This window comes from Panthera onca, chromosome B1, assembly GCF_046562875.1.
Source record: "Panthera onca isolate mPanOnc1 chromosome B1, mPanOnc1 haplotype 2, whole genome shotgun sequence".
Classification (NCBI taxonomy): domain Eukaryota; kingdom Metazoa; phylum Chordata; class Mammalia; order Carnivora; family Felidae; genus Panthera; species Panthera onca.
Window position 1 is genome coordinate 160,643,163 of NC_138342.1, and position 20,282 is coordinate 160,663,444.

General features: G+C 41.7%; 1 protein-coding gene across 9 annotated transcripts; it reads left to right on the top strand.

Annotated features, from left to right (window-relative positions):
* The first annotated feature begins 837 nt into the window (after positions 1-837).
* LETM2 (leucine zipper and EF-hand containing transmembrane protein 2) lies at positions 838-19,872 on the top strand. 9 transcript variants are annotated; one of them, XM_060653552.3, is made up of 11 exons: positions 838-931; positions 2,363-2,443; positions 4,483-4,936; positions 5,564-5,707; positions 9,980-10,117; positions 10,776-10,976; positions 12,090-12,209; positions 14,809-14,922; positions 17,259-17,351; positions 17,671-17,772; positions 18,544-19,872. In XM_060653552.3, exons 2-11 carry the CDS (start codon positions 2,397-2,399, stop codon positions 18,604-18,606), a joined length of 1,476 nt encoding a protein of 491 aa, XP_060509535.1. In that variant the 5' UTR covers positions 838-931; positions 2,363-2,396; the 3' UTR covers positions 18,607-19,872. The 9 variants fall into 9 exon arrangements, with proteins under 9 accessions (XP_060509535.1, XP_060509536.1, XP_060509541.1 ...); XM_060653553.3 differs by lacking the exon at positions 838-931 and adding an exon at positions 939-1,395; XM_060653554.3 differs by lacking the exon at positions 838-931 and adding an exon at positions 1,418-1,921.
* The last annotated feature ends 410 nt before the right edge of the window (positions 19,873-20,282 follow it).

Consider the following 20,282-nt stretch of genomic DNA (forward strand, 5'->3'; position numbering starts at 1 on the left):
GTGAAAGCGATTCCTTGTTGTCTGGTGTTAGTCCAAGTAGAGCCACTAAAAATGCTGTTTTTCTTCTAGAGCCAGAGGAAATGGATGAGTAGAAATAACAAGAGAGCGAGAATATTTCTGCGTCTTTCACTTTTCCAAGATGGCTCAGTTACCCAACCTAGGAATTGAAGTGCCCCAAACCTGTAGTGCCTACGTCACTGTACAGCTACTATAATATACATCTTAAATGTTATTTGACATTTCTACACAAACTACTATCATAAACAATATCTGTTAAGAACGGATTTATAAAGCAAATTACTTTAGTGGAATTCATATTTCCATATGAAGATTTCACAGCATTCCACTCTTAGGCCTCGGAGAAAGGAAAGGGATGTTTTCCTAACCATTCCCGCCCTTTCTGCCACTCCCTCTCCGCCTAGCTCTCGGCGCCACCCCAACCCCGGCAGTTGCTGATTCGGAGGGGTGGGGGTGGGGGAGTACATCAAAGTGATGTAATTCGTGACTTTAAGATGGTTACCATGGCGACTATCGGGCATATTACGCCATCGGTAGGGTAAGAGGTTCTTTAGCCTTCAGTGAGGGTTAGCCCACAGCTCATAGAGTGTGGACGGGCGAAAAAACGTCAGTCTTGCCCCCTCCCGCAGTACAGCCTCTTCTTAAACTGAGCCCAATATAAAGGTCATTTAGCTGGTGGCAGCTGGACCTTCGCTGCCTCCAGGGCTGCCACAGCGAAGGACGCCCTCCCCCCCCGTAACCCGAGCGCTTATTGGTGGGTGGTGTCGTCACTCAGAGCGACGTAACGGGTGAGGAAAGAGGTGGAGCCATAGAGACTTGGCCCGGGGCCCTTCTAGATGGGGAGCTGGGGGAGGGGGGACTGGGAAGGGACTGGAGGACTGAGGCAGCCGTTCCCGGGAGCCGGCCCAAGGAGGTAGGGGTGGGCGGGCCAAGTCCTCCAGCTGTTATTCGGAGGACTTCGCCTGCTTTTTTTTCCCTCCGGAGCCCGGTCGCTCCGCATCCGCTCTTCCCATCAGCGTCCAGTTTTCCCGACAGCTTCCAGTTCCCCTCAGCACTCTCCTCAGCCCTTGACCTCGTGCCCCTGCCCGCCCCCCAACTTTGGAGCTCAACCTCCATTCCCCCTCCCTCGGTGCTTCGCTTCCTCTTTTCTCTTCCGTACCCCGCGCCCGGCTTCTCCTCGGCTTCCTTCCATAAACCTGGATCGCCAACAAGGTTGTCGCCCCCGTACCCGCATCATCCCCGCACCCAAACACAAAGAACCGCCCCCCCCCCCCCCCCCCGAGACCCCGCTACCACAAACACAATCCTCCAACACACTACGTGCACAAAAGCCGAGAGCGCGTTTCGCCCCTGTGTCGTCAAGGGCCTGAAGCAAAGGTAACCCGGGAAGCCCGGGGCCCTCGGCGTGTGGGCGTGGGCGGCGCGATGGCGCAGGCGGGGCTCCCGGCAGTCCCCGCCTAGGAAGTGGTTGCCCACAGCCCCGGGCGGGAGCGCCCGGGGGCCAGAGAGCAGGCTAACCGCCGGATCGGGTGTGGCATCCCTCCAGCAGGAGACCACCCGCCCTTAGCCTGGGTTTAGATGTTTTTAGATGTTCCGAAGGATTATTTGAACTCCTGTTCAAAATGTCAGCTCTGTGGTTGAGGTTTCCGTCCAGGAGAACACCCTGGTCTAGGCCTTTTCCAGCTGCAGGAAGGCAGAGTTGACGCTAAGGGATATTACTAAAGCACCTTGCTGCCCTTGGCTGAAAAGCGCCCCAGGATGGAAAAAGGTTTTGATAAAGCTTATTTAAAGGTGCAAAGCTCAGTTTGGACTCTGGAGAACCACCAATACAGGAAACCGATTTACCTCCACTTGAATTATTAGTAGGTACCATGTTATCTCTTCACTGCTACATGAGTGCTTAGTGAGTACTTTCAGTCTTTAAAGTTTGGGGCAGCTTGGCCAAGTATGGGGGAAAAGCTAAGTGAAACAAATTCAGGATATTTACTTCATTCTACCTGTATTCTTAGACTACAAATAAGTGTGTATTGCTTAGCTTCTTTAATAACCTGGCAATCATTCTAGTGGGTTACTAGGTGTTACTGACCACAAATAGAAGTCTTTGAAGACCATATCGCCATCATGAGCACCGTTATACTAGAACTTATTTCTGTTTGTTGGGATCTCAAAGTACCATTTCCAGATCCAGGGCTGAGAAAACATTCATGAACTTGAGAGAGATTTTATGCCTTGAATGGAATGTGCAAATTTTCTACCCTTGCAATAGTAAACACTTAAATCCTGATATCTTTATAATTGATGTGTTTTTAAAATACTAAATCGTGTACTTACTCCTTCTGTCTAGGTTCCTATGTTGACTAGTTGAGACAAATATAAATATGGCTTTCTACAGTTATAATACAATCTTAGCTATTGCCCGAACAAGGTAAGCTGTGGAACCCCCCCTTCCCCTGCCAAATTCATATGAATTTTCTTCTAGATGAAAAAGATATATGTGAAAGGATAGGCTGGTTACACAACAAATTAAAGCTTTGCTGGGGGCACCCAGCTGGCTCAGTGGGAAGAGTGTTGGACTCTTGATCTCAGGGTTGTGAGTTCAAGCCCCACGTGGGTGTAGAGGTTACTTAAAAATAAAACCTTTTAAAAAAGTAAAGTTTTGTTGCCTTTAACTATCCTGGTTTTTAGGAAGCTCATATTTTATGGTATTTAAAACTACCCTGAATTTTCTATATGCCTTAGAACTCAGCCTGAGTAATTCTGTAGATGTATGGCACAGGTAAGACAGAAGACATCATGGTTTTAGAGTGACACCTCCATAATCAATAAATGTTACATGCCGCCCTTAGATATAAAAATGAGTACAGTGGCTGGCAAACAAACCAGTCCTAGGCCGCATAACTGCCATAGTAGGGTCTGTTATCACTTACTATTCCAAAGTATATTCACTGAGAACTTACTTTGTGCCTGATACATTGCACATTTTGCCTTTTGGCCCTTCAAAATGTGTTTTATCTTGGCATGCTTCAAAAACAGTCCACAAGAATGGAAAAGCCATCTCTTTGCCAGAAGAGCTGTCCTTGCCAGGAACTTTCTTTGCCTAGATGGGTCATTTTTTTATTTTCAAACAATCTAATGTGCTAATTTAACTGAAGATTATGAGCTATTGTAAAACTATGATATAGAAATCTATGGATGGGGTGCCCAATTCTAATTCTTACCTAAGATTCTTGAAGAATCTTAGGTGAAGGGCATTTCAGCTGTAAATGTCTCTCATTTGAGGGAGTCCATGGGCACTACACAGACAAAGCAGTATTATGTGATTGGTTAATACCCACAGAGGCCATGAAGAGTTTTGTTCAAGCAATCTTACTTTTTTTTTTTTTTTTTTTTTTGAGAGAAAGCAAGTGAGCGGGCAGGAGAGGGGCAGAGAGAGAGGGAGAAAAAGAATCCCCAGCAGGCTCCACTATGTCAGCACAGAGCCTGATGCAGGGCTCAAACTCACAAACCTTGAGATGACCTGAGCCTAAATCAAGAGTCAGATGCTTAACTGACTGAGTCACCCAGGCACCCCTCAAACAGTATTCTTATTGTCAGCAGAGTAACCGAAGACACAAACGTTCCACCTGTTTCATGAGAGTAGATAAAGGCAACACTTTCTTTTTTTTTTTTTTAATTTTTTTATTTTTTTAACATTTATTTATTTTTGACACAGAGAGAGACAGAGCATGAACGGGGGAGGGTCAGAGAGAGGGAGACACAGAATCTGAAACAGGCTCCAGGCTCTGAGCTGTCAGCACAGAGCCCGACGTGGGGCTCGAACTCACAGACCGCGAGATCATGACCTGAGCCGAAGTCAGCCGCCTAACCGACTGAGCCACCCAGGCGCCCCAAGGCAACACTTTCAAACACACACCGTGATGGAAAAATATTTGCTATTAGATTTTTATTTATTTTATTTATTATTATTATTTTTAATGTTTATTTTTGAGAGAGAGATAGAGTACGAGCAGGGGAGGGGCAGAGAGAGAGAGGGAGACACAGAATCTGAAGCAGTCTCCAGGCTCTGAGCTTTCAGCACAAAGCCCAACGCGGGGCTTGAACTCACAAACCATGAGATCATGACCTGAGCTGAAGTCGGAGGCTTAACCGACTGAGCCACCCAGGCTCCCCTGCCATTAGATTTTTAAATTAATAGTTGTGGGGTTTCTAACTTGTAATATACCAGTTATTTTTAGGAACTAACTTATTAGTATTTCTTCTAGAGTATATCATTCAACCATGAAGTACCTTTTTCTTCAACTGGGGTAAAAAGTTATATTTCATTCGTTAATGACTATCATGTGCTTTTAAAATACAACCTTAAAAACTGTTGTTTTCTTTTAACCAGAGAAAATGTCTATTTCTTTAATTTTTGAGTTTGTCCTAGTATGTGCTCAACTCAGAGGATGTTGCTTTTTATTCCAGATTCCCTAGCCATTTTGTCCATCTCACCAGCTCTTCTTACTCCCCATCATTTGCATTTCTTCACTTGCCAGATTCCCATTTAAAGAAAACATATATGAAGGACTATGGAAGCAAGAAGTACTCCTGTCCTAATCAGTCAGGCAGTAAAGTACTGCACTTACGAACTAGAATAATACAAAAGCTACACACATCAACTTGCTGGCTACAAGACGTCCCTGGTAAACCTCAGCCAGAGCAAACCCCAAAAAAGCCACAGGTGACAAACCCTGAGCCCACGAAAGGAACTGGCATGAAGATTAAAGAAGAAAAGCAATCTTATAGACAAAAAATTATGGGTGAACTTAAATATTATTACAATGGATTTTATTTACTTTGGATTGACACCAAAGTTGCTGCCCGGATGGTTTGGAGGCTATTGCATGGACAGGTGCTGACCAGACGAGAGAGACGAAGGGTAGGCAAGCATCATACTTGAGAAAGAAAATGTAAAATTAAAGTGAAATGTTGGGGAACCAAGTTTTAAACTCAACGTAAAGTTCATCCTAAAAATCCCAAAGTAGAAGTAGTAACTGATGGTGAGAACCAGAGTTTCTGATTGAGTTTATTTGTCTGAAACTGACTGACCCTCCAACTTTAGGCAAGATTCTTATTTGCCTGTAAGATGATTATAATTGTATTTTCTGATCTCCCCACAGAGTGGAGAAACTTCGGGTTTGATCTGTGCACCCGAAGTAGAAACTACTGTTGATATATTCTGTATATGCATTTCAAAAATCAGTTTTTAACAGATACTGTATTATTAAAGTACAGGCCTCTAACTTAGGTGAAAGCTAAGAGATGCCAATAACATGTTTTGGTTGTCATAGATTTCCTTGAAGGTGTCCCATAGATATTACTTCAGAGCTGTGGTAAAGAGGAAAACTCTACCTTTCCATTTTATAAACAGAGAGAAAATCTGTTAAGGGTTTTTAACACTTTAAGAACCAAGGCATCCTTTTTTGGTTTCTTTCTTTCTTTTTTTTTTGTTTGTTTTGGGCATGCCCTAAAATAATGAATACCGCATATGCATTTAATTCTTTAGCTCTTGAGAACTTGTGCTGATTTCTTCCGCCTGGTTCCATTTATGGTGTTCCTCATTGTACCCTTCATGGAATTCTTATTACCAGCATTTCTGAAATTCTTCCCAGAGATGTTGCCATCAACTTTTGAAAGTGAATCCAAAAAGGTATGTAGGATTTTTTAAAACTAAAAAAAATTAATAGACTTTACAGTTTTCACGTTTATAGAAAAATTGAGCAGAAAATATAAGGGTCCCCAGGTACCACCTCCCATTTCTCTTATATTAACATCTTGCATTTGTGTGGTCTGTTTGTTATAACTGAAGAACCAAAATCTAGATATTATTATTAGTTAAATTTCATACTTTACATTAGGCTTTACTCTTTGTAATGTACAGTTCTTGGGTTTTGAAAAATGCATAATGTTATGTATCTACCATCACACTATCACCCAGAATAGTTTCACTGCCCTAAAAATGCCCTGTGTGTCATTTGTTGTTCCTCCTACCTCCCCGAATCAGTGGCAACCACTGATCTTTTCACTGTCTCTATAGTTTTGCCTTTTCCAGAATATCAGATAGTTGGAATCATACAGTGTGCACTCCTTTCATGGCTCATTTCTATCAGTGTATAATATTTCACTGTGTGAATGTACCACAGGTTGTTGAATTCACCTGTTGAAACATATCGTGGTTGTTTCCAGTTTTTGGCAATTATAAATAAAGCTGCCATAAATAAATGTCTGTGTGCAGGTTTTTGTACGAGCATAAGGTTTCAACTCATTTGGGTTCCTAAGTACATTGGAAAGCAATTGCTGGATCGTATGGTAAGACTGTTTTGTTTTGGAAAAAAAAAATAACTGTCTCCCCAGGTAGTGATACCATTTTTTATTCTCACCAGCAAAGAGAGTTCCCATAGCTCTTTGTCTTCATCAGCATTGTGTTGTCACTGATGTGAATATTAGCTATTCTAATAGGTGTAAAGTGATATCTCATTGTTATTTTAGTTTGCAATTCTCTGATGAGGTGTAATATTGAACACATGCTTATTTTCATATGCTTATTTGCTACCTGTATATCTTCTCTGGGGAGGTATCTGTCTTTTGCCAACTTTTTAATGGAGTTGTTCATTTTCTTATTGTTAAGTTTTAGGAGTTCTTAGTATATTTGGATACAAGTCCTCTATCAGATATGTGTTTTGCAAATATATTCTCCCAGCCTATGGCTTGTCCATTCTCTTAACTGGCTTTCACAGAGCTAAAGTTTTTCATTTTAATCGAGTACAACTTATCGATAGATTTTTTTCTTAGCTCATGCTTTTGGTGTTGTATCTAAAAACTCATTGCCAAACTCTAGGTCACCTAGGTTTTCTCATATGTTTTTGTTTTTTTTTTTTTTTTTTTTTTTTAATTTTTTACATTTTATTTTAAGTAGGCTTCACACCCAGCATGGGGCTTGACTCACGACCCTGCGATCAAGAGTCACATTGCTCTACTGACTGAGCCAGCCAGGTGCCCCTCCTGTGTTTTCTTCCGGATGTTTTATAATTTTGAGCTTTAAATGTAAGTCTATAATCTGTATTGAGTTAATTTTGGTGAGAGGTGGAACATCAGTGTTAAGACTTTTTTTTTTTTTTTTGGCGTGTGGATACCAAGTTTTTCTAGCATCATTTGTTGACGATGTGATCCCATTGAATCGTAACTTTTTAACCATTAAAAAAAAAAAGAAAACAAAAATCAACTGCTATTGCAGGGACTAGTTGAATAGTAGGTTTAGCCAGACAGACACTTTAGTGCTTAAGACTCGTCCTGGAGAAGAGGGATCCTCATTGGATGGTCACTGGGGTGGCCCCTTCATTCTTTCCATGCTGTGCCACTCTTACTACACAGAAGTACAAAGGCATGAACACGACATTACAAGAGGACAAAAAGGACAACTTTTATGTATTTGTTTTTAAGTGTTTATTTCTTTTGAGAGAGACAGAGAGAGAGTGTGTACGCAGTGGGGGGAAGGGTGGTGGGGCATGCAGAGAGAGAGGGAAAGAGAGAATCCCAAGCAAGCTTCATGTTGTCAGCACGGAGCCCAATGTGGGGCTCAATCCCACAAACTGTGGGATCATGACCTGAGCCCAAATCAAGAGTAGGACACCTAACCAACGAGCCACCCAGGCACTCCTGAAAAGGACAACTTTTAAATGGGATTGGGAAATGTCTCATAGAAGAGATAGCCAGGCGACTGAGACTAGAAAAGTGGTAGAATTTTGCTGCAGCATTTGAAAGGCTTTCTGGATGGAAAGAGTAGCACTTACAATGGCTTGATTGTATAAAAGAGTATGACAGAATCTGAGACACTGAGTGCTTCTTTGTGGTTTGAGTAGGGAATACAAGGAGATCCATGGTGGAAGATGAGACAAAAGTGATGTGTTGGGTCAGGTTGGAAAGCGTCTACCACCCTAAGGAATTTAGAGTTTGCCTTTGACCATGGTGAATGATGGAAGGTAAATTTACGCAGAGGGTAACATGATTAGATCTGTACCTTAGAAAAATAATTTTGCTAGCTGGAAGGATTGAAGAGGGCAGAGTCAAGGGAGGGAAATCATCTGGAATACCGTGACAGTAGCACAGGAGTGAGAGGATTAAATTATGAAAGTGGTATTAGGAATAAAAACTTGAAGATACATTTGAGATAGGTGTTAGGGGGTAGAATCAAGCTTCAATATTTAACTGACTGGTAGTGGTTTAGTTTACTTACGTTTAAAGTAATCAGGACATAGAATTAATATCTTGAGATTCCAAGGAATGTATTTGTGCGTGCAGGAAGATGGGAGCAGAGAGGAAGTGATTTATCTAAACATTCCTCTTTCCTCAACACTTCTTGTTCCCCAAACATACATATACACACATCATGGCCAGAGTTTTAGAAAGTACCTTTTTCTTTCTTTCTTTTCATGGAGATGAATGAGACAGACAGACAGAGTAGGTGATGGTGGAGGGAAGCAGGTTATGGGAGGCAGGACACTATTTACATCAGATTAGAGCACCCATTCACTCTCATCATACTTATTTGTTACACTTTTACATTAATTTATGGAAATTTTGGATTATCATTAGTCACTAATGTTTGTCTTTCCCATTAGACTAGAAGTTCCATGAGGGCAGGAATTCTTCTCTGTTTTTGCTTGTTTTATCCCCAGCACCTAGCACAGGGTAGATGCTCAGTAAATAAATGAATAGATGGATGGATGGATCTCATGATGGTATTGCCATTGCCATTGTGTGATTTTTCTTTTTTTTTTTTTTTTTTTTTTTTGGTTGCGTCTCTCTCTTCAGATCTTTCTAAAAATCAATGATTGCTATGATTGGCTGATCATTAGAATCTCTTGGACAACTTAAAAAATAGACAAAGGGGCGCCTGGGTGGCGCAGTCGGTTAAGCGTCCGACTTCAGCCAGGTCACGATCTCACGGTCCGTGAGTTCGAGCCCCGCGTCGGGCTCTGGGCTGATGGCTCGGAGCCTGGAGCCTGTTTCCGATTCTGTGTCTCCCTCTCTCTCTGTCCCTCCCCCGTTCATGCTCTGTCTCTCTCTGTCCCAAAAATAAAAAAATAAACGTTGAAAAAAAAAAATTTAAAAAAAAAAACAAAAACAACAAAAAAAAAAAAACAAAAAAAAAAAAAAAAAAATAGACAAAGATTTCTCTTTCTCTCCATCCCCCTGAGTCCTGACTATGGTTATTCTGAAAATGCTACCACACTGCATTTCTGATAGTGAATGAGGATTTAGAAATACTTGTCAACATTGAGTCTTAAGAGTGTACATTTAGGGGCTGGCTCAATCAGTAGATCATAGGATCTTGGAGTTCAAGGCCCACCCTGGGAGTAGAGCTTACTTAAAAAAAAAAAAAAAAAAAAAGGAATGTACATGTAATTCTTTTTTGTGTAGTGCTTTGTTCACATCTGTTGTAACACTTACGTCAGTGTATTATAATTAATTGTATCTGTTTTGTATGAAACTATGTGCTACAGTAGCATAGAGTTACTTTCCCAGTTTCCCAGTTTCTTTCCCAGTTACTTTCTGGCTCATGCAACATCTGGGACCACTGAGACCGGAAGTTGGTCCAACTAGATGGTTTGGTTGTACCAGGCTAAGAGATAAGATCTCATTCTAAATAATGACAAAGGCTGCCATTGAGGGGACAATTTGGATCTATCAAATATTTATGATCATTGTGTTAGTAACAAATAAAAGGTAAGATTAAGGAGTCAAGTTGCAAACAGGCTAGTTTTTATTCTGCTTCTCACAAAACCCATTTAATTAGGTCTGAAAATAATATTAACACATGAAGTAGGGATGAACAATAACAAGGTGGTGGTTATTTTTTTCTCATCTTTATCTATGAAGTTGCAATCATGAATGATTAACTTCCTCCTCTTCTATTATTAAGGAAGAAAAACAGAAAAAGAAAATGGCTGCAAAGTTGGAACTAGCAAAATTTCTTCAAGAAACAATTACAGAAATGGCAAGGAGGAACAGGGCCAAGTTGGGAGACGCCTCTACACAGTTCTCATCCTACGTCAAACAGGTGTCCGTCTCTTTTGTAATACCAGACAGCAACTTCCAGGCTGGCAGTTATATGAAAACTTCATGTCATCATGGAGCTTCCAAATTGTTCATGGTCTCTGACTTTGCAGATACCTTAGTTATACAGATACAATACTGCAAACATTTAGAGATTTGCAGAAAAACCCATTTTAAAGCAGTCATGTGTTGAAGACGTTGATAACTTCGTGGAAAGTACTGTAGATCTAGAGTCAGACTTGTGAACTACTCCTGATTTTTCAGTTGACTTAGACTGACTTGGACAGATTTCTCCTTTTTGTACCACAGGGCCGATTTCCAGACATAAGATAGAGTCTGTGAATGCCTTGATGTGTCTTTCAAATAGTCTACAGGGAAGGTTAAATTAAGTAAGAAATACATTTTAGGGGCACCTGGGTGGCTCAGTCAGTTGAGCGGCCGACTTCGGCTCAGGTCATGATCTCGCGGTCCATGAGTTCGAGCCCCGCGTTGGGCTCTGTGCTGACAGCTCGGAGCCTGGAGCCTGTTTCAGATTCTGTGTCTCCCTCTCTCTGACCCTCCCCTGTTCATGCTCTGTCTCTCCCTGTTTCAAAAATAAATAAAACGTTAAAAAAAAATTAAAAAAAATACATTTTAATGAACCTCTTTGTCTCATTGCCTAGGTTCAGACAGGCCACAAGCCCAGTACAAAGGAGATAGTTCGCTTTTCCAAACTGTTTGAGGATCAGCTAACCCTGGAACACCTAGACCGACCTCAGCTGGTCGCCCTCTGCAAACTACTAGAACTACAGCCCTTTGGAACCAACAATTTGCTTCGCTTTCAACTTCTGATGAAACTGAAGTCTATCAAAGCAGATGATGAAGTAAGAGCTTAACTATAGCCATAGGGAATCAGCAAGGCATGGGAGATCCCTTAGGGTGGCTTTGTGATAAAGTGCAATATCTTCTCTTAGATCTTCTTGGGGACTGGTTCTGGCAAACCATTGAATGGTTTAAACAATCATTACCATGACAACGTGAACTGTGATTACTCATTTTAGGAGTTGTTTGTCTTACTCTGACGCACTTTCTGGAGAAGGCCCTCACAAGCAGTTAGTAATTTAGTAATCTAAAGTAGTTAGGACCTGCTGGGAAGGAGCAGCAGCCCAGGAGATTCCTGAGAGTCTTCCATTGCTAAGGCCAGTGCTCTACCCCCACACCTCCGCTCCCCTTCCTCAGAGCTGATGCCAGAGTAAATATTCTGCCCGGTGAGTTGGCCTGATAAGAAGGGGTGACAAGTCATAATGCAGAGAGGGGAAGCAGAGCCTGGACATCTTATGGAGGAAAAGGCATTGTAACTACTAATTAGGCTCCTTAAAAAATGGAAAGAATGTTTTTTGAGTCAGAATCAGCTGCTTTAAGGAAAGCATTCTGCCTGAGGGAGCAAGATTCCCAGAACTGAGAAAGCACCATGCCTTTGGCCTCATTTAGATTTCAGCTGTTGCTTCCAGAACTTTGGAATAAACAATACCGGTCCCAGAAGTACCGTAGTTTTGGGGCACAACAAGCAGAAACTGTTAGATATTGAGAGAGTTTTGTGGACCAGAGGTAGGGCTGTGCCCCAGTGGGGGCGGGGTTGGGGGGGAAAGTGATACTGGGACACGCAGCAAATAGTAACACTGAAAACTTTTCAAGTGGAATATTTTCTGATGAAGCCTAAAGCTGCCACGAAGGGGAAGAGATGTCACAACCAGCCAAAATGCAAACCAAGAGGGGAAAGAACTACTTGGATGAGAGTGTTGGGGGGGAGTTATGGGACTATCTCTGATACTATTAATACCTGTTGGCAGGATTCCCTTCATTTCCAACTGCTGTGCCTTTAGTCAATGCAGAGGACAAGGTGTGGGAGATGTAGTGTTTCCCTGATTTGTTGGAATTTAGGCGTTTGGTAAGATTGGGACGGAAAGATCCAATACCACTGCTTACGTTTCTTTCAGATAATTGCCAAAGAAGGGGTGAGTGCTTTGAGCGTGTCAGAACTGCAGGCTGCCTGCAGGGCCCGAGGAATGAGATCCCTGGGTCTCACTGAGGAGCAACTGAGACAACAGCTCACAGAGGCAAGTAGCGGCTCTCCCGGGCCACTTTCACTAGAACTCTCTTCCCTGCGATTTGCAGACCTCACTTCACAATGTCGACTTCTCAGGCGAGCCATCTTACCTTAGTTTGCCTCATGTAATTGAGCAGTGGGACACTGAAGCAGCTAGATTTATTTTGTTTTTAAGTTTATTTATTTTGAGAGACAGTGCAAGTGGGGAAGGAGCAAAGAGAGAGAGGGGGAGAGAGAGAATCCCAAGCAGTCTCCGCACTCAGTGCAGAGAGCCTGATGTGGGGCTCGAACTCATGAACCATGAAATCATGGCCTGAGTTGAAGTCAGATGCTTAACTGACTGAGCCCCCCAGGCACCCCAGAAGCTAGATTTACTCTTTTGATGGAGACAGGGTACTCTGTTAGTTTTCTGTTGCTGCTAAGAAACTACCACAAACTTAGTTGCTGAAAACAGCACCTGTTTGTTAGCTTACAAGTTCTGTCGGTCAGAAGTGCAAAGCTTCTCGCTAGCCAGACCCCTGTAAGCTTCTCATCTCAGACTTCCCCTTTTTGACCTCTGGCTCCACATTTAGAGATCTCACGTGATTAGGCGAGACCTAGTTAGATAACTTCCTACTTTAAGGCCTACTGACTTGGGACCCTAATTATATCTGCAAACTCCTCCTGGCAGCACCTACATTCATGCTTGAATAACTGGAAGGAGGTGTGGGTGCACTGGGGACAGGGAATCTTGGGGCCACCTTAGAGTTTTGCATACTTCAGCTATTTAACGGGTTTGGGCAAAATCTCTAATCCAAGGCCTGTCATGTGTGAATCCATCCGGAGTGCTAAACCTTGCCCGGTGGCTCACCTGGGACCACTTTTCCAGTTAATGCCTCAAGCCAATGTAAAGCCTTGACTTTGGCAGCAGATGTTTCATAGTTTCCCTCAGACAACATATTTTAACTAAGAGCATCAATGTTTTCGAACAAAGGAGTAGCTCCTGTTAAAATTCTCATAACTGTAAGAAGTGCTATCAAGTGTACACAGAGCGTTTTGGAATGGGAGTCACTGTTGTGGCTTCGAAACCAGGTCAGGTAGCTCTTTCCTCTTACGTGTCGGACCTGCTCTGGCTGGAAGGTGAACATACTGTAGAGAAAGTTTCTTAAAATCATTTATTTCTTGCACATAGAGTATTGGGTGAGTTCATACTGTCAAATAGCTTGCTTGAGAGGGTGTATCATTTTTACCACAAAGAAGTGAGGATACTAATCCAACAATATGACATCCAGCACTATGTATTATTTAAAAATTCCTGTGTCACGGGGCGCCTGGGTGGCTCAGTTGGTTAAGTGTCCGACTCTGGCTCGGGTCATGATCTCATGGTTCATGGGTTCGAGCCCCACATTGGGGTCTGTGCTGACAGCTCAGAGCCCGGAGCCTGTTTTGGATTCTGTGTCTCCCTCTCTCTCTGCCTCTCCCTTGCTCACACTCTGTCTCTCTCTCAAAAATAAACAAACATTAAAAAAAAATTAAAAAAATAAAAATAAAAATTCCTGTGTTAGGATACAGGCAGACACTTTATAGAAAGGAAAATCTAAAAATGATAATCATATGAAACATCTTAGCTTCATAATAAGATAAATTACAACTACGAGATATCCCCTTCACCTATTATGTGGGCAAAGATCAGTCTGATGACACACTGTGTTGTTGAGGGTTGGGGAGAGGGGTGCTCATGCATTGCTGAGAAAAACCTCCACATAATCTTTCAAAATTTAAAAATGCATTTACTTTGACCTAGAAATTTCACTTGTGCAGTATGATGTATCAATAAGATTATCCATTGCAGCACCATTTATAATAGCAAAAGATTGGAAACAGCCTGAAGTTTATTAATAGGAAAATAATCAAATTGTGGCATTTCCATGCAACAATAGAACACTTAATAGATGTTTAAAAAGAAAGAGGCAGCTCTATTAACTACTGATATGAATCAATCTCCAAGATATTTTAGTGGAAAAAAAAGCAAAGGGCAGAACAGTGTATATATATCATACTTTATGTAAAGATGAAACACCTATAAATGTATGTTTGTATATTCACAGGACAACTGGTAACACTGGTTGCTTCTAGGGCAGGAAACAAGGTAGCAAAGGGTAGGAGTAGAAGGCAGGCTTATTGTTACTGATTACATTTTACTTTTTGAATTTTGTCTCTGGTCATGTATGATTGCTCTAATAATATTTAAGCTTGACCAATTTGGTTCTTGAAAATTACGTCTCATTTTCATTTTAAAGTTTATTTCCTTGGTTATGCACGAGTCTTATTTTTTCTTTCACATTATCTGCTTTGTGGCGAAGAAAAGATACTGAGCTACTTTGAGCCACAATTGGGTTGAAAGTTTAATGGAACACCCCCTCTCTCACTCTGATCCCACTGGTGTGAGGGGGTTGCACAGCACAACTACTGGCTCAGAAGCCCGGAGACGAGCATTATCCTTGTGCTGTTGTTTACCAGGGTGTGGCTGGGGAAGCTGTAAAACCAGGGAAGCAGTAGATGACTGTGGGTCATGTCCAGTTCTAACATTCTGCAATGCGATCTTGTTTTATCCTCCTCCCGTTCTCCAGTGGCAGGACCTCCACCTGAAGGAGAATGTCCCTCCTTCTCTGTTGCTCCTGTCCCGAACCTTCTACCTGATAGATGTGAAGCCAAAGCCAATTGAGATACCACTAAGTGGGGAGGTAAGTACCTGGGTTTATGGAGTTTCGGGATTTCTGTTACTGGGGCCTCTCCATAAATGTCTTATTTCCTCTTGCAGTTAGGGTAGACCTTTCTTTTGGAATATCTTTTGAAATTTGGTCCAACTGGCTTTAAAATCGTTTTAGAATTCTTTAAAAAATTAAAATCATTAAAACTAGCTCCAGCTCTAGAGCTATTACTTTTTTTAATCCCAGCTTGATTTAGGAATCCCATTTATTCTTTCTCTTTAAGCTATCTTGTCTTCAGCAGCAGACTGTTTTCACCACTTTCTGTTTTGAAACTAAATAGTCCCTGTTCTTTCGTGTCTATTTGTCCAGATTCCTATTAATTTTTAAGCAGTCAATGGCCAATCTAGAATGTAAACTATTTGTTTTCCTTCAACTCGTTTCCTTAATCATTTTTTGTTGCCTTTAATTCAGCAGTTTTTTTTTCCCTCCTGGTATTTTACTGAAAAACCCAGGATGGGCCCAATCACTAGAGCATCTTGCTCTGATCAGAAAGGACCTCTCGGGGCACTTGGGTGGCTCAGTTGGTTGAGCGTCGACTCTTGATTTTGACTCTGGTCATGATCCCGTGGTTGTGGGATTGAGCCCTACATCAGGCTCTGCACTGAGTGTGGAGCCTGCTTAAGCTTCTCTCCCTCTGCCCCTCTCTCCCACTCGCGATCTCTTTCTTTAAAAAAAAGAAAGGGACTCTCACTTCTCTACTTTGTGGCTTCATGTCTAAGTCAGAACCTGCATGGGTAAGAAAGGAGAGACCATTACAGAAGACGCTGCACATGTGGTTTAGTGAAGTACTCTGGATTGGGGACCAATCATTTTTAATTCAGTTAAGCTAGTGATTCCTCGGACAAGCCAAGGGATATTAGATGAATTCCAGCATGAAAAATGTACTTCAGGGAACACCACCTTGCTTTTCCTTTCCATATTTCCAGAGATTAATCAGATTTGGGCTTTGTCTGGGAAGGACCCTGGGGAGAGTAGGAGCAATTTTGGAACCCAGACCATGTTCTAAAAGGCAGCCTACCTGATTCTTACTCTATCTTTGGTCATTAAGACAGAACAAATTTGTCATTCTTAGACTGTTCTCAGGAGCAAGGAAATCTTGGAATAGTGTAATATCTCAGAGCTAAATTTGTATTCCCAGAATTATTCTAGAGGGGCATAAGCCCTTTATCCAGATGCTGCTTTCTAGAATGTTTGAGAAAAACCTAGAAATCAAGGACAAAATGACAAGCTCCTAGGCATTTTATTAGTTTTTTTTTTTAATCCACGTCTTTAAACGTCTATTTTCCATATATACAAAATGCGAATAAGTAGCATGCTAGGTTCTGTAAAGACTTTAGAGACATCAAGTTAAGTATACTATAATTTAGGATATATGTAGCTTTTTTCCCTCCAAAGTGCATAAAGAAATTACTTATTTCCAAAGAGCAGTGACATATTTACTTTTCAAATCTAATTAATATAATTCTTGAAAGTAAGTTAGTTAGCTATTCTAAAATACCATCCCTTACATTTTCCTCATGTTGCAGGAGCACCTACCATTAGGTGCTTAAGCAGCACCTACCATTTTAATAATTCAGACAAATTTATCACTTATTATTAGACACCAAGATGATAAAGATGTCAATTTTGACTAAGTTATATCAATGCTATTAGAAGCTGATGAGGGGCGCCTGAGTGGCTCTGTCAGATGAGCGTCCTACCCTTAGTTTCGGTTCAGGTTACTCTCAAGATTTGTGGGTTCAAGCCCCCTGTTTGGCTCAGGGCAGAGCCTGCTTGGGATTGATTTTCTGTCTCCCTCTCTCTCTGTCCCTCCCCTACCCACTCTCTCTCAAAAATAAACATTAAAAAAAAAAAAAGCTGATGAATGATTGTTGTTGAGAGTGAGAACAGGATCAGAATTAACAAATCAGGAGCTTGTTCATAAATGGGGATTTTTTTTTTTCAGATTTTACTTTTTAAGTAATTTCTACACCCAACATGGGATTCAAACTCACAACGCTCAGACCAAGAGTCAGTCACACACTCCACCAACTGAGCCAGCCAGGTGTCTCAATGACTGAGGATTTTTAATACTAGGATCTCCTTAGGGTGCAACTTTTGTATATAGGGTGCTCATAATTCAAAGATAATAATACTAAGTTGCTATTTCAGGGACATATTTCATATGTTCTCACAAAGGGTATAGTTGGAAGAAGTCAGGGATTTAGTGGAAAGCAAGTTGTGCTAGAAAGCATTTATTACTATGAAGTGCTTCTGAGTTTCAGGAATAACAGAAAGCTTATGTTTATATAAAATCTCTCTCTTCCTAGTCTCCAAAGATGGATATTCCTGTGGAACCAGCTACTTCTCCTGAATCTAAAGAGAACCTGCTGGATGTAGCACCTCCACTGAAGGGAACTAAGGTTGGACAATTACTTTTCATTTGATTAATTAGCTTTAAAAATGAGAACAAGTTAACATATATTTTTAACTCCCTCAATGAAACTGTATTTGAATACAGTGGTGTTCTTTAAATAAGGAATATTTATTGTACTAACAGATCTATTTGTAAGAAAGGTCAACATTTGGCTATATGCAATTAGGTTCCAAATGTAGCCTCTTGAATCCCGTGCCAAAATATGTCATTGTTACAAGTTCCTGGCAGTCATGGCAGTGTGACTATAGATCTAGTACACATTTTGTTTTAAACCCATAACCTAACTCTCAGTTCTGGTGTTTAAGGATGAAGAATGTATACAACTGCCCCCAGTTACCCCATCGTCCATATTGCCATCTTCACCTGTTTCATTACCGAAAGGACCCATCCCTTCTGCTAAAGAAGCTGTAAGTGTCTGAAAAAAGAAAGCCTTTTCTCTCTGGCTATTTTTAAGGGCAGGGAGAATCTAGAATTGTAACTATTGCAAAACACTGCACAGTTCTTCCTGTCCTCCAAACAGGAAGTTGTAGGCTGAACTTTAGTCATTTTATAACCACTAACATTTTTAAAACTCGGTTATCCAAAAGCGAAACAAAACAAAACAAAACACCTTATCAACCAATGCAATCGTGGATCAGGACTAAACATGTTAAGTCTAGAAGCTAATTACAATATAGGCAGATTCTTATTTTCTTTTGTGCCAGATGGAAATAGTTCCCATATGTTGTGTATCTCACACAGGCTTCAGATGTCAGGAAATACTAGCAGGAAAGCAATTTAAATCTTAGGAGAAATGCATGTAAATAAGAAATTACTTATCTATCCATTTCTCCATTTGGGTGAAAGAATTTGGGGCAAGAGCAGAAGCATGACACAAGTAAGTGGTGGTGGGGGGTGGTGTTCATGGGAGAGTTGGACGGTGACTATCTCCACTGGATCCTGACCACCAAAGAAGAGAGCCAGCGAACATGCAGACATCTGGGGGTGAACATCCAGGAGCCTTGCTTGCAGGGCCCCCCCTTTAAATTTTTAAAATTTTTATTATCAAGGTAAATTATAACCTTGGATCTGACTTTATGGTCTGTCATTATTTGATTAAGAAAATACAAGAGGGACTCCTGAAGAACTCACACATCTGACTGTGACCAGTGCCTAAAGTCCTTATGTTTTATGCCTAGACACTCCAGGTCAAATCCCAAAAGACAACCCAGAACAGCAAGGCTAGTTCAAAAGGAGCATAAGGACTACTGAGGACGAAGCTCACTCTCTCCAGCTCCCTGCCCTCCGCAGTGGCATCCATAACGGGCCGCCCAGCTAAGACGATCTGTGTCTGGTTTGAGAAGAGATCAGCCATTTCGTCCTTGGGGCCTTGTAACCATCCAGATGATGTCAGCAGTGAGACCAAGTTCAGACCGTTTAGAAATATAATTGCAAAGCCAACTTCCTCTGTACCATTATGTCATCCCACTAAACTTTGTGTAAAGCCCCCTCCCCATGTTATTTTTGAACAGCTTCGTATTTGTGTGCGTGTCCTCTACGGAAGGAAAGTTTTCGCATAATGGAATCAGCTTGGCATCTTAGATAGCTTGAGTGAGAACTTGGAAACTCCAAAACCATTGTAAGACCACCTCACTTTTCCAGTGATCCATCAGTATGAATAGTGCCCTGGAAACAGAGCACCTTATGAAATGGGATGGATGTACTCCCCAGTGAAGTCTTTCTGGATATGAAGAAGAAAAAGCTCTTCGGAGAAGAAATGGGGAGTTAAGCAGACTGGCAGTCCAAAAGGCTTGGCTGCTGCTTGGCTGTTCTGAGACGTCCCCCTCTGGGGCCTGCAGAGGCTCCAGGAATCTGGGAGGCTGCCACTATTCCAGCACATGTGGCTTTCATTAGCCACCATTTTGCCAGGAAACCTAATTAAGGGTTTAAGACTTAACCATTTGTCTGTGCTGGGTGTATGTTTTTCTAGTCTGTCTTCCATAAACAAGACTATCTGTTGGTCATAGGGGTTGTTAAAGTTTGATACAATCCCTGTGCTACCCAGTAACAAGTATTATGTTCAGATATTTATGTTTGGTGTGTTCACTATTATTAATACTGGGAAAAAAAACAAAAACAAAAAAAACCCTTAACATAATAGATTGCCATGCAGCTGACCCAACAGCTTTCTTCCCTTGGGGAATGCTTAGAAAGAAAAGATACTTTGGCCCCCGGGGGTGATGAAATTAGTTTTCTTTGCTTGCTGTGAAATTGAAAGCGGTTAAGTGGAAGTCAGTTAAACCAAGTAAAACTCAAATCTCTCTCTCTGGGATCACCTAAGTGAGGACTGTCATCAGCACTTCACAGCAAAGATCTGTACCTTACAATACTTTTTAAGCCTCCTCTCCCCCAGAGGAAAAGCCCCACCACAGCCTGCTAAATGACGAATCCCTACTATGCAGGTTCCATGGATTTTGCTGTTGGCCCAGTAAGGTGATTCACAATAAACTTTCCCATTTTTAAAATGATGGGCGTTTGTTTTAATTAGCTCACATTCAAGTGTTAAAGGTGGGAAAGGACCTAGCTAGTCAACTTGTTCAATCCTGTTTAAGCTGAATGATTCATAAATACTGTTGGCTGTTCTCCGGTTCTTTCTGGCTTTCCCTGTAAGCAGAGTGGGATTGGTTAGGTCAAGGGGCCCCTGGGCAGTTCTGGCCCCAGCTGGCTCTCACCCATTTTTTTTCTACATCTAGGCATCTGAGACACCTGATATATAGCCCTCTTCCCGTTCTTAGGATAGTGGCTCAGAGAAGTCAAGGATGTTTCTTTGGGCTCATCATCACACAGCACTCTTGGCTGTCAGGCTCTATGTGATTGTTACATCTATCCCCGTGCTGAAACCGAGCTGGTGTTGTTCTGGTAAACGATTAACAACCAG

Excerpts from the sequence above, each read along its gene's own strand:
- LETM2 (XM_060653552.3), top strand. The coding sequence starts at position 2,397 with ATGGCTTTCTACAGTTATAATACAATCTTAGCTATTGCCCGAACAAG. Across the intron at positions 2,444-4,482 it reads TTAGCTATTGCCCGAACAAG|ATTCCCTAGCCATTTTGTCC; the intron begins GTAAGCTGTGGA and ends TTTTTATTCCAG. Across the intron at positions 12,210-14,808 it reads TGAGACAACAGCTCACAGAG|TGGCAGGACCTCCACCTGAA; the intron begins GCAAGTAGCGGC and ends CCCGTTCTCCAG.